The sequence below is a fragment of the Myiozetetes cayanensis genome, unplaced genomic scaffold (assembly GCF_022539395.1).
Source record: "Myiozetetes cayanensis isolate MyiCay16 unplaced genomic scaffold, myiCay2020 scf27, whole genome shotgun sequence".
NCBI lineage: Eukaryota > Metazoa > Chordata > Aves > Passeriformes > Tyrannidae > Myiozetetes > Myiozetetes cayanensis.
The window spans coordinates 2185793-2203319 of record NW_026087488.1 but is presented as its reverse complement, the minus strand read 5'-3'; the positions used below and the strand labels follow the sequence as shown (position 1 = coordinate 2203319).

At 44.6% G+C, this 17527-nt stretch overlaps 1 protein-coding gene across 9 annotated transcripts in view; it reads right to left on the bottom strand.

The window, feature by feature from the left end:
- The window catches only part of BCAS3 (BCAS3 microtubule associated cell migration factor), a 302017-nt gene that overhangs the window by 212878 nt on the left and 71612 nt on the right, over positions 1–17527 (bottom strand). For all 9 annotated transcript variants that reach the window (XR_007629761.1, XM_050321864.1, XM_050321866.1 and 6 more), the window contains exons 14-15: positions 17161–17294; positions 8509–8773 (exon numbers count right to left, since the gene is read on the bottom strand). Coding sequence is in view for 8 of the 9 variants with exons in the window: in XM_050321864.1 (XP_050177821.1) it covers positions 8509–8773; positions 17161–17294 (399 nt within the window). In the remaining variant the exon portion in view is untranslated. The remainder of the gene's footprint in view (positions 1–8508; positions 8774–17160; positions 17295–17527) is intronic.

Here is a 17527-nt window from a genome sequence, read left to right as displayed (position 1 = left end):
ATGTGGTGCTTCCCAGCCCAGCGAGCCAAACTGGCCCTCCTGCTCTTGGATCATGTCCAGGAAGCACCAGGCACAGGCAGGGCCGGGTCCACACCTTGCCATCCTCTTTGAGCCAGACCTTCCACCTCCAGCTCTCCGCAGATGGAACCACCTCAAGACTAGTGCCTTGTAACTACTATGGGTGTAGCTACGGAGTCTTTTGCAGGCAAACACGAAGGAGCGGTGCCACCCTCCCCTCCCCAGCGCAAACCCTTCTGAGGACAGGACTCTGTGAGCTCAGACTAACACTGCACTAATGAGGTTATCGCTCAGGCAGCCCCCGGGCGCTGTGCAGAGACTCCGTTACTCCGACTCCTTGCACATGGGAATTTTGCTAACACTGTCTGCTGGTGAATGATGAAGCGCTTGAGAAAACAAGTATGCACTACTGCTGCTGCCCCTTGTCACAACTATCCATCATAATTCATATCAGCACAGCTCTGAAGTCAAAGCCTCCTTTCAGGGATGACCCCGAGACGCTTCAGCGTTGTGAACTTCGGGACAATTTGGGTGTCTCGCACTTCTCTTCCAAATGATACAGAATAAAATGACGTTTAAGAACCTAATTTTTCTTATATTGGGACAGAAAACCCGATCAGCATATCTTAGAAACTGCAAAATGATTGGGCTGGGAATTTCTGAAGGACAACTCTGTGTGCAGCTCTGTCGGGTGAGAAGGCAGGGAAAGTTTAACGGCAGCTCCCTCCTCAAAGGCTGAGCTTATTAGAATTTAGTATTGATGATAAACTACATATTAATACATCTGAGATTTTTTTATCCCCACCTTTTCATCTCTGCCTTATTTTCCCTCTAGCTGCAACCATCAGCACAGACATTTTAGCATCTGAATTCAACCCGGGTTGAATACACAGGATTTATCCCAAGTTATGTGAAAGGAAAAAAAAAAAAGTGCCTTGAGAACCACTGCATTTGAGAACCTGATAATAATATCCATGGGTAATCATAATAAATGGCTTGTCTGAAACACCCATAGAATAGGAACTGAAGCAAACCATGGCAGTCTCTGCCTCCTGCACCCTCCACACACCCTCGGCAGCTCTGCTCTTTTACCCATGACCGTTAAGGATGTTTTCTGGCTCCGTGACAGCATCGTGACTCAGGTCATGAGAAGTGTCAAAGATGCATTTCCTTGAGATGGGAAAAAGCAACTGATTTTAACAGCCCACAAGGACTAAGCAAAAAAGAATAAGCCCAATCAGCATATTTAAGGGTAAAGATAAACCTTTTAAAAGATACAAGTATATTTTATTTCCAATCTTAGTGCTTACGTTTCTTTCCATAAAGTGTTTACATTTTTCAGACTACCAAAAATGCACATTTGATTAAATGCCTTACTCAAGAATAATAACTGTGCTAAAAAAAAAAATTTAAAATGGGACAACAAGGGCAGCACCCATTTACTGCACAATCCATCACCCATCATATAGACAGGGAGTCTGATTCAGGCTGCAGGCACGAGGGAGCAGCCCCAGATTCCCAGAATACCCACTGCCAGGGGAAGCACAAGGTGTTTGGGCTTGAACCCAGCAGGACCATCAGATAAAATGGTTGTTCCCACCAGCTCGTGTCCCACTCCTTCCCCTTGCTGGTTACCAACACGGAGCTTCACATGCTCTCACCTTCCCTCATGCCAAACCTGCCTCGTCATGCGACACCCTCCATACTCAAACCTCCTCCTTCAGCTGATACGCTCTCTTGAAAAACTCTGGATTCTACTTTCTCACCTTGTGATCAAACACCCTACAGGCTTGTATCAGGTGAGCAAAGCTACTTTTTGTCATTTCACTGATCGCAGCTCCCTCGAGCCACTTACATTCCTTGACCCACCAACAAATGCCTGGACCCTGCTGTCTCCCCTGTACTAGAGCTCTCTTCTCCCACCCTAATTCCAGCCTTTCCCCTTTGGACACAGCCACCACACAAGAACCATTCCTGCACGGCTCCTTCAGTGACTGGTTCTTTTCAGCTGGCTTGTTATTTCAAAGCTTAGTCCTAGTGATGGGTTTTATGCTGATTGCACTGATTTCTCCCTAAAACACCGTTCAGCAGCACACAAGTGTATCCAGCCCTCTGCACACACATATAAAGCACACTGGGAAGACAATGCTGAGCATGTTCCTTCTCAGGGATCATTAATATTATTTATCAATTTCCAATTGGCAACTGAAAACCCGATCAAAGTGATGCATCAGCTGCAGGATGTTGTTACTACTCTACTCTACTATGTAGAGAAGGAAATGCACCAGCCTGTCCTTTATATCCCTGGTTAACTGGGAGATTTGTGGATGAAAAAACACGGGTTTACTGTAAATTAAGAGGAAGCAATTGAGGGAGCAATTGAAATAACCATAAAATCCCAAAATGTCATTTTAGTAAGTCATTTTCAGACAAACACTTAAAATTCCAATCACCACTCGTTGCACTCCCTCAGTACCTGCCTCTCACACATCAGCACTTGACCCTATCAAAATTTTCTTCAATTTGATGTTACCAAGACTGAAATCATCCATCTTGACAGGAAAACTTCGGTGGGACGCTCACATCTGTGGTAATCCAACTCCTGCCTGCCTTCCCCCTTCCTTTCCCCCCGCGATCCATCTTTGCCATCGCGGTCTCCTGTGCGCTGCCGATTACTTCCCCTCCGCCTGCCTACCCACAACCTTTGCTCTGACCACTGCTACGGCATTTGCTGGGCTAAATCACTCACTCAGAGATTTCTACAGATCTCAAGAGCTGCAATTCCCCTCCGACGTCCGCCTCCTTCAATCTCCAGTTTACCCGGAATATTCGCAGCTTCTCCTTCAACTACCAAGGTAAACATATATTGGCCCTCGATCTACGCTGTTTACAAAAGCCTGCTTCAAAACACTTCATGTACAGACATGAACTTCCCTTGTGACAGAATTTATCAGTCTAGTTCCCTACTTATCTGAAGGGAATGGATCTTTTCCTTCCACTTCAGAAACTATCCAAAATACACCACCCACTTCTTCCACTCCACTGACTCTTTATCCACTACCAAAAAAAAAAAAGGAGGGGAAGAAAAAAAAGGCAGCTAAAACCAGAGCTCATTTACAACCAGTAAGCTGCTGGCCAGTTCCCAAACTGGTGCTTCCAGCTGTTCCCACCTCTTTTCCAGGCCCTACACGTGGGGCAGCTCTGGGCACTTCCATCGCCAGCCCTGGGACTGCTCCAGAAGGAAGGAATCATCCTAGAATCATAGAACCAGTCTCTAAAAGCCGTTAGCAGGAAATTCCCACCAGGTAAACTAATTCTGTTTTTCCCGACCGCCTTAAAACCGCGAAGAGAAACTCCAGGTGAGGGCGCGAAACGAAGAGAACGGCCGGGTGCTCCAGGCCGGCGAACGCGGAGGGTTTATATTTGTAACCGAATAAATATTTATAATGCTTATACGAGTAGCTCAGTGCCCGTGTGAGTGGAAAAAAGGAGGTTTTATTCTCCTCACCCGCGGTGTTTCAGCAGTCACGGACAGGGCCCCCCTCAGGGCCGGCCCCGCCTGAGGCGCCATGCCCGGGGGGAGGGCGCCCCCTGCAGGCCACACCGGGCACCGGCGGCAGCGCTGAGGGGACCGAGGGACCAGGGGGAGCTTCCAGCTGGAAATCGATAAAAAATAATCAAAATAATCGGTTTCCGATTGGAAATCGATATGAATTATCCACAACAGAGACCATGCTCGACTGGGTGTCTTCTCGGAGTGCTTCACGCGCCGGTGCGGAGCGTTAGGTACACTCGTACAGATGAACGGTGTTTTAAGGAGAAATTAGTGCGATCAGCTTAAGAGCAGTCACTAAAACCGAGCTGAGAAATAAGGAGAGAGACGCGTTCAGGGGCAAAACTGGGTTTTGAATCAAAGCTGGAAAAAGAACTATGTGAAATCACATTTATACAAAAAAGAGCCGAGTGCGATGCTGTGGAGAATCACAACAATTATACACAAATAACCAACGTTAAAAGTACATTAAAACTACGGGTCGATGCTGCAGCTTGATTTACTGTTTTTACACATTTCTAAAAACTGCTTTTATCGAGGGACGTTACAGATTACAAAGAGAAAAATGAAACTTCACAGAGAGTTTTCAAAGAACAGTTTTCAGCTCGTGTTCACAGCGTTTCGAGTTAAACTCTGCGCAGGAACTGCCCTCCGGTGCTTTAAGTTATTATACAGTTAATTTTCTTCGAAACTATTTTTGTCTGCCTCTCTCTAAATAGGTGGCTTCTTAAGTGAGTGTTACTTAAAGGAAACCAATCTGTTTTTCAGGAAGGGCTGATGATGTCAGTCCTTTCAACTCTGCTTTCCCATAAGAATTCTTCTAGTAAAAGGAGTTTCACTCTGGGAAATAGTGAAAAGTAACGTGAAAATATTTAAAGCATCTCAGGCTGCATGTTTATCAAACTTCCAGTTTTATGCCTGGATTTTAATCGTGTTGCGATTGTAACAAACGAAGGAAAAGCGGGACGAAACCTTTTGATTTTTTTAAAATTAGAAGGAGATTTTGCAAAGAATAACGTGCCATACTAAAATATTTATGAAGAGATAAATACAAGCCTGAATGCACTATATCCAGAACAACATGTTTTTTCATAATTCGAAATTTATCTACTCCATCTCAGCATCGGTATTAAAGCTGGAAAAAAAACCCCATGGTGTGTTATGAACAGTTTTTTGGCAAAATTACTGCATCCAAATAAATACTTCAAACCCCCACAAAACGCAAGACAAATTCAGGGGGTATCGTATTATTATGGAATGTTTTTAGTAGGTGTGAATACATAGGTTGAATGTGTGTTTAACTTACAGTATTATTACTATTATTATTATTATTATTATTATTATTATTAGTTCTGATACTGGATATTCCTGCAGCCAACAACAAAGAAACTCTGAGCAGAGCTACAGAGACTTTATTTCACTTACTGGTCATGCAAGAAGTTATGATAATAACACTCTGTAAATTTTAATCTGCAGAATAAAAATACTTATATATACATATATATTTTTCAATTTTCCAAGTAAAGCATTACATTTTAACAGCTAAATGCTCTTTGCTATTCCCATATAGGTGTCCTGAAGAGAGCAGGGACACTTTTGCCTCACCAAGGACATAGTTTTGCTTTTACTACTCATCCCTTAATCCCCACGTCATACCTGTGAGATAGGTAAGAACCATAAACCCCATTTTATACAAGTCAAAAGGTCATGTAAGGCCAAATTCTACCCTAATATTCACCCCACAACCAACTGATGTCATAACAGTCTTATAATAGTAAAAGCCCATAAAAGGATCCCGACCTAGCTCAGATATTCCTGACAACTCTGGCAATCCAAAGGAATGACAAAAATACAACGTCGCTGGATTAACAGACAGAGCAGCCCAAACAAAATCTCTGTCGGCTATAAAAGGTGCAAAGGAAATACCTCTTTATCATCCTCTATTTAACAGTTTACTTCATTCTGCTCAAAAGAACAAAGCCCAGCTATGATTCATTTGGAAATGAAATCATCCCCACCCCCAGCAAAGGCTGCCATTGTGTGGGTAAACAGTTCCTGGGGTGCTCCTACGAAATGTAAACAGATTGCCTTGCTACTCTATACACAGCAAACAGTTTCAGTTTGAAATTGGGAGGTGAAAAATATGACAGAGCATGAACTCTGAAAATATTTACAAGAACAAAAGCTAATCACAAGTTGCCATCAATAAGTTACGACTGCTAATCAGAAAAAGAAGATAACAAGCCAGTGCTTTGTGCATGGCAGACCATTCTTTTGGCACAAGGTTGTAGCAACGATATTTTAATGCAGAAGAAATATTAGTAGAAGGATTATCAGCAGGGTTTTTTTAACTTGGGGTTTATTTAAAGTTTTCTGGGTTGCAAAGGACACACACAAAAAAATCCTCCAGTTTGCCACAATCTCCTCTGAACCAGTCACCTAATCAACAATTTGTCCCAGTGCAATGGTTCTCTCCAGGACATGGTCTTTGGTTTTATTTCCACTATAATCAGCTGCATTTCGAGGGATGATCAAGGAAAGTAACAGTTATTCTTCTTGAAGAAAACTACAAAATTAAAGTAATTCCACACATGGGGAACACAGGGGTTATTATTGCTGTCACACAGCAGAAAGTTGATAGAATCAGCTCAGTAAAATTTACCAAGAGTTGCAGAGCGAGTTAAAAGTAAAGCAAGGAATGAAACTCTTCTCTCTCTGGAGCAGTGGTTTACACTCCTGTCACCAGACTGTCCTAACTCCTCCAAACAACAATCATTTAACATTATAATATGGGAAGGAGCTGTTACAATCTGAGTAAACACATCTTAGCTCACAAATTAAAATAATCATCGGTCTCTGGCTAATGCAGCTGCCACACACACACACACACACACACACACAATCCCTCTGCTGAAAGTCAGGGTTGGGTTTTTTTTTTACAAGTTGATGATAAATGGCTTTTTATAAAAAGCCCATAATGGGGTTCAATATCCTGCCTTCCTGTAGCCAGGTAAACTGGAAGACTACAGAAATGAAAAAGCAGCAATAAAATTACCGAAAATACTACAATATTTTATCAAATGGACTTTTTAAAATGAAACAATTTTATCTTTTTTTTTTTCCTAAGGTTTTTTTTTTTTTTAAGACAACTCTGCTAACTCCTCCATGCAATCCCCACAGATTTCTCACGGACAATTTTCACAAGCAGGTTTGTGAGTTACCAGCACACAGTCTTAGCCCGTGTCCAACTCCCAGCCCTTCATCGTGGAAGTGATGAGCACAATCTGTGTGAAGTCCTCCAGGAGTCAAAGTCACCCTCCTGCCCTGATTCTCCGTGCCCACGTGCAGCCCCCCAACAGGGCTGATTGTTTAAACAGAGCTCATTTCTAAGCAACGATGGTTGCACAGAGATCTTGAAAGAAATCTGATTTATTATCTTTCAGGAGAGACATTTGCCAACCAAAGTCTCAGAACTCTTGAGACACTCCCCTGCAAGCTCTCCCCTTCCTCTCAGTGACTCGTCCATGCCTCCACTCTCCTGCCTCCACAACCTGCCCACCACTGAGCGTGCCGGGGGAGGTGAAACTGCTGAGTCTTCTTTCAGAAAGAAGCGTCAAATCTACTCAAAACTTCAAATGCCCCCTCAGAGCTCTGTGAAGGCAACAACTTACTGCAGCTTCCCTTGACAGAAAACAGAATTGGCTGGATGAAAGCTACACAAATTGAGAGTTCCTTCCTCTCCTCTGTGTGATGTCAACAGTTAAAAGGGATTTGCCATAGCAAAGCTTTAGCAGTCCCCGGCCTGGCTCAGGCCTGACATGCTGAGCTGCTCTGCAGCAACGACAGAAAGTCAAATGGTAGATACACAACTGTCTGCAAGGAGGAGGAAACTTCAGAGCACGTTTTGGGTGCCTTCCAGTGGCTCCAGGCAGAAGAGCAGGGCTCCAGAACAGCCATGCACAGACCTTTGTTCAGAAAAGTCCAAAGAAAGGAGAAAACACAGAGGCTTCTTCTGAGACAAGTCTGGTTCCCTTAATAATCACCAAGTCATAAAACTGTCCCTTTGATTCAGAATCCCCACAAAGGTTCTCTCTATAGCAGAGAGCCCAGCACAGAGTTGGGCTTTCACGAGCACCAACCCTACTCATAATTAGGGAAGAGGGACTGTTCCTGGCCATCTTGAACACTCTCAGACTGGAAAAGGGTGGGTGCCCCTAACAAACTGCTATTTAAACTTCACTTCCATGTAGAGACTTACTCTTACTGGAAAGGAGGCACAAGGATGCAGCAAATCCCGAATCCAAACAAAGCGGCTTCTAGCACAGACCTCATGAAAGAGAAAGGCAGAAAGAATGGCAAAGGCAAAAGTGAAGAAGCTGTGACAGTGCTGATTTCTGAACATTTCTGAGGCTCCCCATCACATCCTCTGAGTGTCTCCAGCACAGGACCAGGAAGGACAGGTCAATTCTTACAGACTGTTTTCCCTTTGCACATTATTTGTCGCACACACACACACACAAAAAGCGGACAAAAATCTGTGCCACCAACGTCCCACTGCCTTGTTTCCACATTTCTCCTCGAGCAGCATTTATTGCAGACATCCAGATGTGCTTCATGATCACCGAGGCTGATGAGCAATGAGAATTGTAGGTCATGGCATTTGAACACAGACCAGATTACTGACCTAGATAGAAACTAAACTTGAGACCTAAAGACCCCCAAACATTCAGTTTAGAGTGGAAATCTTTACCACATCTGTGACAGCATCACTTACTCCAGCTACAAAACTAGAACCGTCTTTCTGAGGTGTTTCCACCTTGGCTCATTCCTGTAACACCTGCACGCATCACCTATCTTTGCACAAATCCTGCAGCACCTTATTTTAGGGATCCTTGATGATGTAACGGGGAGGGAGGAAAGGAAAGAAGTGGACTTACCGTGGAGTGGTGAGCCAGAGGGGCTGCTGGACAGGCCTGGCACGGGGCTGCAGCGTCCCCCTTGCTTGGACGTGAGCTCCTGCTCGATCTCCTCCAGCCCCGCGCTCTTCTGGAAGCGGCTCATGCGGTTCACCACCCGGGGGGACATGTGTGTCCTCACACAGGGCTGGCCCCCGTAGGGGTTGATGGGGAAGACGTGGGAAGTGCCCCGGAGCGTGCTGACCACCACCCAGCGGCAGTCGTGGCTGAAGGAGATGTCCTGGACCTGGAAAACAGGGGAGAGACGTGGGATGGAGTCAGCAGCGCTCCCATCTCTGACGTGGGAAACAGTCGTGTTTTAAACCAACACAAACCTTAACTGCAAATGGGAATAAAAGCATATTTTATATAAATCAGATCTATTACTGAACACAAGCTGCAGTGTAATACCCACTGCCAGATTTTGTGCACTTCTCAAAAGATTTCTGAGATCCTCCTTTTCAACAGGCCCGAACTTAACGAAAACAAACCACGCTGCAAAGTGCCCCAGAAAGCCACAAGAGCTTGGTGGAATGTTCAAATAGAACTTAGCTCTAAAAAGAGCTGGGAAATCATTTCCATTACATGTTTTGCATTTGCTTGTTTAATTTGTAGAGATTGCCCAAAAAGGGGGAAAAGGAGGGATGAGAAGGAAGAGAGAGATCGATCTCACCACTGGGCCTGATTTTGACAAATCCTGGCACAAGTCTTATTTTAGCTTAAAATGGCCAGTTTTGAAGCAAACACAAAAATACAGTCAAACATTTTCCACTACAGTTACTCCTTGCACAGATCTCAGATACAAAGTCCAGAAGGATTTAATTCTCTTTTAAGTGTGCTTGACACACAACGCTTTGATGGAAAGCAAATTCTTGTTTCTGAAGGAATGCTTGAAAAGAGAGATTAAAGTTTGTTTCCAGCCTGGTCCTGGCAGACAACTCAAAAAAACAAGTAGTGGAGGTTAAAATGATTTATCATAGAGAGAAAAAAAGTCCTAAAACATTTCTTCCAGAATTGTTTTTAAAGGTAAAAGCTGACTAAAAAGGACCAGTACGCAAGTGGGATTTACCACAGCAAACAAACATACAGACCAAGGATTAGTTCTCATTATATTATTAAACAGCATAAACTCCATAAAATTCTTTAAGATTTCAGTGAAGCCAGTTTTACAATACACTAGGTACTCAAATTGGAGTAAATGCTGATAAAATCTTGACAAATATTCCAGAAATGCACTCCAGCTATTCCAGACAAAAGCAGTAAAGTATTCATCAAAAGTGCAAGTTTCCAACCGAGCCCCCCAAAGCCTTGGAGATAAAAAAAGGATTTAAGTCTTGGGACTTGTGACAAGATATTTGGCTGACAGACTGTCAAGGACACAAAATGCTTCATCAACATCACACAGATAAAGCAAAAAGCAGCGCTACACACCTGCTCCTTTCAGTCCTGGTGACAGAGCCCAGCAATCCACCAACCACACAGCCCAACCGGCCCCAAAACCCAACAGCTTGGGCACCTCTGGGACTCTGCTCCTACTGACCTACAGGCACAGCACTCTGAGTGTGCTTACAAAGTGTTTCACCCTAACAGATCGCTCAAAAAAGGATTAGAGACCCCTCGGGGATTAACAAGGGCCAAAAAAAGAAAACCCCCAGTGGTGAAAAACGACGGCACCGAGGGTATTCCAGTGGCTGCTGTGTAAAGGGACACGTTCTCCTGGTCAAAAGCAAACACAGGAGCTGTGTACAAACTGCCACCCTCAGTTACAACAGAGCCATGAGATGACAGAGGGAAAAAAATGACATCTCACCCTACTGTGCAACAGGAATGTGTGTTTCTACTTTAATGCTCCTTCCAGTTGGCATCCTAGGGTTATGCTGCTGTAAAAACTACACACAACGGCCCTGGCATGTGACAACCCCAGCCAAGAAACTGGGAAACAATCACCACAGGATGTGTTTGGGTTTTTTTTTTCTCAGTGTAAACATTCCACACAGAAAAAGCATCCCTGATCTACAGGAAGAAAGCGTGGAACTACCCAACCCAAAATGCTCTCTTTGAATCAGCCCTCGCAAACACTGGGGGTGTCTCATGGCCACAACTGCTGCCAACGTGGCTGAAACCACAGAGGCTTCTAATGGCAATAACAGGGGGAAAGAGTGTTGACAAGACAAGTGTGCAGTGAATTAAGATTTACAGGAACAGAGGTAGGAAACCCTACTCAGCAGTGACAAAAAGTACCCTGGAAGCTGCTGCTGCACTTGCAGTGATTCCACCTCTCTCCTCTGGTGTCAAACACAGCCTTGTTTGTCCTCCACAGATAAATGATGAGTTTACCACAGAAATTCAAGGAGGTAATTCAGGGAATATTTCCAATTCCAAGGGCAGAGTGAAACACGTTGATAACAAACCAGCCCCAACCCACCTGTGTGATGAGAAGGAGCCCAGAACCTTCCAGCAGGCACTGCATCAGGCTGAGAGGAGAATGCTCAGAAATTACTCCAAAAAATCAGCTGTGTGTGTCCATGACAAACCCTATAAATTTTCCACCACGCTGCTCCTGTACATTACGCAGAGTTCTTGACAGCTCAGAGTATAAACAAACTGCACAGTGGCCCATTAGTGGTTTTCAAGTTTATGCTAAGCGTTGCAATTTATTGCTGTCCTTTAGGTTAATGTACTATTATTTCATGTATTTAGAATATATTTCTGGATTTGTTGTTAATTATGATGTAATGTTTAGATACCAAAGATCAATCAAGACCCCTTAGTGTTTACAGATACATGTTAATAAAGCACAAAGTACACCAGATCTCTCATGGTGCACAGCTTATTCTACAGCTCAAGGTCAACACCACATTTAATACTCACGTCTGTAATTCAAAATTTTATCTACCCTCCTCTATCTGGAGCAGTAAAGGGAATTACAGACCTGAGATTTTGTTTAACTTGGGAACCCTTAAGGTATTTTCAGTTGCAATACTAAATCCTTTTGTGGGAACATCAGTGCCCTCTCCAGTTTTACATCCATTTCTTCGGAGCAGTTTGGTCCCTTAAGCTTCACACTACATTTCCTGCATATCCAAAAGTCTCCGTGGAATCCCTGGATACTTCAAGTCCTAATTAGAAACACCAAAGCCTCTTCAGGCCCAAAGGAAGGCACTTAAAGCAACCACAGAATGTTATGAGGACAAGAAGGTGCATCCTCTAATCTGCCCATGCCTACACCAAGGAACCTGTGAGTCCCACCCTCAGCTTCCTTCAATCACTCTTCTATCCTTCTACCTTCCACTATCCTATTTCCCCGTGTTTCCAACACTCTGATGTCAAATCCTCCAGAAAACTGAATTAAAATGGAGCTGCCACGTTCAGAGCCCGCCCCGAGCGAGACAGTCGGGTAATTTAATATACGGAGTCCTACAAGGACACATCAAGTGCCACCAGCCCTCCTGGAGCTCAGCTTTCCAGGCTGCACAGATCAAAAATCACGTCTGATATTACAGAACCACCCAGTGGGTCAGGCTGGAAGGGGCCACAGGGGGTCACCCGCTCCAAGCTGCCCCGCCTGCAGCGCAGCAGTCCTGGCACTTCTTCTCTCAGCAAGGAGAAGGAGCTTTACTGGGCTGGCCCAGCACCTCCCAGGCAAATCCAGCCCTGATGCAACTGCACCACCCAACAGCTGGAGAACAAAGCTCCCAACACTGACCCGATGCTTTTTAATAATAATGGCAAGAAATAAAACACATTTTGATCTTCCTAGAGCTCTTTGTTTGTGGGTTTTTTTTTTCCCTAACGCCCCTTTTTCAGTTGTGGGGAGTTCCACCAGGTGCAATCTGTATATTCTGGTGCACTTCACTGCATTTAATTAAACTTTGATAGTTAATTGAAACAACAGTGAGGAAGGACCAGCAGTGCTGTGGCAGGAACTTGACCTGTTCATGCTCACTGTGCCGTGTCACGGAGAAAACACACCGTTATTTGAAGCACAGGACTGAAGTATTTAATTATGCTGTGCGGGGAGATGGCAGAAAGAAAAAACCACTATCATTAACAATGAGAAAGAGCAGCAGTACTGAGGAGCTAAGGGTCATAATAAATTAGAAAACTGGCCTGTACGTGAATTTTTTTGGTTGAGAAAATTAAGGAAATGATGTAGCAACGAACACAAATGAAAAAATAATAAAATCACGGGCTACACAATAAGATTTATCAGACCCACACAGACCCAACTCTGTCTCCCCAAGTCCTCAAAACTGATTTCAGATTCCAGTTTCTCCCTGGGCACAGGGAGATGGTTCATGTGGGTCCCTCAGCCAGAGCAGAGCTGCCTATTAATAACCGAAACTGCTGTGAGCTCTGGCTCCTCAAGGCACTCAAGCTACTTCTAATTGCAGCAGCTTCTTCTCCTCTGCTCCCATCAAAGACTGATCAACTTGCCAAAATCAATCTTTATTATTTCAAGTCTGTCCCCAGCTTATTTCCTAGAAATTAGAAAGTCTCTCTTCCACAGACTATTTCAATAATTGCCACTGTCTGTCAAAAGACAGGAAGGAATTTCTCTTGGCCGTGTGAGTTGTTCCAGAGTTTCAGTCCCTGGGCCCGGGACACGACACAGCCTCGCTCGGTCCCTGCAGAATCACAGAGACGTTCCCTGGGAAGGCGTCGGATCGCTCGGTGGCAGCCGGAGCTGGAATGTTCCCTCGCTCCCTGTGCCCACCAAGGTGGGTCAGAGCAGCAGCTGAGGGTCAGAGTGCCAGCAGGCTGGCAGGGCAGGAGCTCCCCTGGCAGGGCAGGAGCTCACCCAGGGCCCTGGCCGTGGGCCCGCCGATGCTATCGCTGCGTTTGTTTGTTCTGGGCTGAGATAATTGTGTTTTCAGGGGCTTGGTTTGTTCTGTTTACAATTTCAGATCAAAGGGGGAGCATCATCAGGTGACGCTCTAACTTTCATCTGCAAGCAAATGAGCTTCCTCAGTTCAGAACATGCTATACCTTCATTAAAAACCCTCCAAAATGCTCTTGGGGAAAAATACGAGTGTGGTGTTGACTCACAAGGCAACAAAAGGTACTCCTGACCACATCCACGGGCACATTTTTCCTCTTTGCAGCTCAACTGTCCTAGTGTGGATCCTCTGAGAGCTTCAGTTCTCCCTCTGGCACAGCTGAACACAACCAGCACTTGAAGTGGCCTTCCTGGTGTTACTCAGTGCCTCAAACATGCTGCTTTTTGTCCTCTTGAGGGAGAAAAAAAATATAAAATCTAAAGTGTAAGTGGCACTTCAGGATTAAAAAAAAAAAGATCCTAATCTGATGTAACCGAAACAGTGACTTCTGCCTGTGTTTGCAGAAAAGTGACTTTGAGCGCTGTGACCTTGGGACTTGCATGGCTCCAACCAGTGAATTATCTGAGCTCTTCACATCCTTCCATGGCCATTGTCCCTGCAATTCCCTTCTGAGGCAGAGCTCCCTGTTCCATCTTGCCCCATCTTCATCCCAGTCACGTGGAAGGGGCTTTCTTAGGAAGCGACCGATCTTCACAGTCCCGACCCGACGTTTGATTCAGCACAAAAGGCTTCTTCCTGTGTTTGCTGCTCAGTGTCAGCCAACACAACATCATCTGCAATAACAGCACTTTAACACTCAATAACGCTCCGGTTCCTCATTCAAGGCATCCAGGAAGAGAAAAGGAAAGCTGTGTTGGGAACAGCACTTGTGGAGGGACAGCAATAACGCTGCTGCTCGTGCTGAATTCGTGGCAAGGGGAGGGGAGGCTCAGAAACCCCACAGGCCCCTCAAATGAAGATCACTGACAGCTGACACATGGGTGACGTGGAGACACTGCTTGACTGCAATCATTGATCAGAAAACACCCTTATTACGTCACAGCACTTGCTTCTTTTCCAGCTTAATCCACTTCGGATGTTCAGGAATGACAGAGGGGACTTCCTGTCCCTTTCTCTTAGGAGACACGTGAGAAGCACAAGCTCCTGCTCTGCCCTCTGAGCACTGAAGCCAAGGTAGAACAGAGACCAGGAATTCTGCAGTCCTGCCACCAGGGATGTTCCAGGGCTGGGATTCCAAACTGGGGGAAATTGCAGTTCACACCAATAAACCTGGTTCCCAAGAGTGAAAATGGCCTGTCCTGTGTTACACTGCAGACCTAACAAGCCTTGGATAAATTGGTCTCCCAGTGCATTCCATGTGAAGCCCAGCTGTGCAGGAGCAGTGATCCCCCATGGAAACTCCTGTGTGTGCAGAGCTCAGGCCCAGCCACAGAAAACCACCTGAGAGGTGGAGAAACACCACCCATGTACCAGTTCTTTGTCCATGGACTGAATGGTCTTCTATTATCAGTAATTAGCATGAGCAAGAAAAACACTAACGGATAGCAAAGCCAAAAAAAGCCTGTGAAAGAGGGAGATTTTGGGAACGTGGGGTGAAGCTCTGTCAGCCAGAATCTCATGTACCAAAGCAGAGGATTTCAGCAGGGCCATTAAAATCCCACATGTAACACGGGCACAGTGGTGATGTTTAACCAATTTATAATGGGTACTAGCTAAACAAATTCTGACACTGATAATCACTCATGTCCATCAACACAAATTAGAACTTTTTATAGCTCCAGTACAGAAGGTGACCTTTAAGACCATTGGCCTTGATTCACAGTCAGCTTTAAACCAGGGGGGGAAAAAAAGGAAAAAGGTCTGGTGGCAAACGTGTAAACACTGTTCTAACCAGAAAGGAGGTACAGAGGCTCCCAGTGTGGGCCACAGAATATCTGCATTGAGGATTTTACACTGAACAGTCTCCAAAATTCCTGTCTAATGCTACTCATACATGACACTTGCACAACAAAGGAGCAGCCCCACATGCTGCTCTTCTCACCAAACAGCTACAAATACTTTCATTCCAAAAGAAAAAAGTAAAACAACTCATCACATTATGTAAAATCCTTTCAATGATGTGTATTGAGGATCACAGGTACCAATGCAATATTGTTTAATTATCCAGGGAGCTGTGAAACCCACCAACACACCTCAGACTGGTTAGAATTTTCCCCGTTTTCCGCCATTCCAAAAGCTATACTGTTCACATCCCAAATGGAAACTGTGTGGCAAACTAGGAAAAAATTTTACTATGTTGATTCTGAGAATTTTAATGCAATGCTTTCACAGAGATGCTAATACTATACCCCAAAAACCAGTGTATCAATAAGGGTTTCTTCTCTAAGACACGTTCTGTTTGGTTTCCAATGTGTGCCTTGAAAACAAATTTATCAGCTGTAAAAACCAGAAGAACATCTTTGTTCCCTGTGACTGGAGTCCTGTGCTTTGGTTTTCAATATTGAGCCTTTGTATGAAAGGAGAACAAAAATAACTCTAAAACATTACACACATTACAGAACAGGCTCAAGCAGATGACAGAATGTGTGTATACACACAGATCTCATTGCTCTGTGTATTATTGATAAAAATTACTTGTTAGTACTATATATATTATCCCATAGGCACAGTTTTTCCTAATTTCCTCTCACTTTCCAGATGGGTTATTCCTTCTTATAGTAAACCACTACCTATAACAGCAATTACACTTCTTCAGAATGGCAGCAGCAAAGCTCAACTTAAGCCATTAGTAAATTAAATTCACATAGATTGAAACATTATCAACCACTGCTACGTGCAATAAGGGTTTTCAGATTCTACTTGTTACAAAGGCAAAGAATTGAAGGGAAATGGCACAACTCACAGGAAGGAAAAAAAAAAAAGGCTTGAAGGAGGTGTAGTTGGGGTACCACATTAATGCCAGCTCCCAGTGCCAGGGTCATAATCACAGCGCCCGAGGCTTCTCCCTGTCACACTGCTTTACATCTGCCAGGCTGTCACAGGCCCGTGCTCGCAGTGTGTAATTGCATCAGCGAGTGCAATACTCATTTCTTCCCCCGTGGTGACATTTTTATTTCTGTATTTAAAGCAGGTTCCTCAGCAGTTACTCACTGCTACGAAGGTGGGGTGCCCGAGAGCGATGCTGGGCTCGAGCAGAGCCCGCCAGCCACAGCAGTGCCAGCAAGAGCAGCTCCCTGTCCCCCACCCTGTCAGAAAATCAGCTCACTGGGCACTGTTTAGAGTATCTCTGCAGACTTGCCCACCCCTGGCTAACATCCTAACTCGGTGTTCCCTCTCTCAGGGTGGGGTTTTTCAGCGGGGGAGTCGAACCCGGCTCGCCGTGGGTTGCCCCGCTCTGCCCAGAGGAGCTCATCGCAGCCCTCTGATTAAGTCCTCCTTTCAACTCTTCAATTGTCTGTCTGTGGCTTTTACCACCACAGCCAAGCAGGGCCTGACAGTTGCTTCACGGGCACGAGACAAATGCAGAACATGTTACATGAGAAAAGGTTAAGTGCAAACACAGCCAATAATCGGGGCCCTTTGGAGGCAGTGCCAGAGCTGAATAAATCTGACAGCACCTCATTGCAAAGGGCAAGAATTTATTCTTGTCCAGGTTAAACGCTCTGCTCTTATCCCTTCTGCGGCTGGAGCACAAGAAAGGCTCTTTGTGTGCTGAAACAAACATTAAAGTGCCAACATACACAGAATGTATAAGGTGTCTGGGGATTATTCTCCAGCAAAGAGTTTGACTTACTTTGGCTTCGGTCTCTCCCCTGTGAAGTGTGTACAAATGATGGACGGCACTTTGTGATGATGACCAAGGATGTGTCAGTATTTGGAAAACATGGAAATCATGGCCTAACGTGTCAGTGGTGACCAGCAACATCCCTGGGTAAAAAAAAAGAAAAAAAATAAAAAAAAAAGAAACACAAAAGTACAAGAGATTAATCACTGCAAAAGAACAGGTTTGAAATGTCTATCTAAAAAAGCAAGCGTGGTTTACATTTGGGTTTCTGGAAACAGGAGAAAACAGACAGAAAATTAGTGAATTGCAAGGGATTCACCCCATAAACATGAATCAGAATTTCAGCTGAAATCATATTCACAGTATTACTACTTAA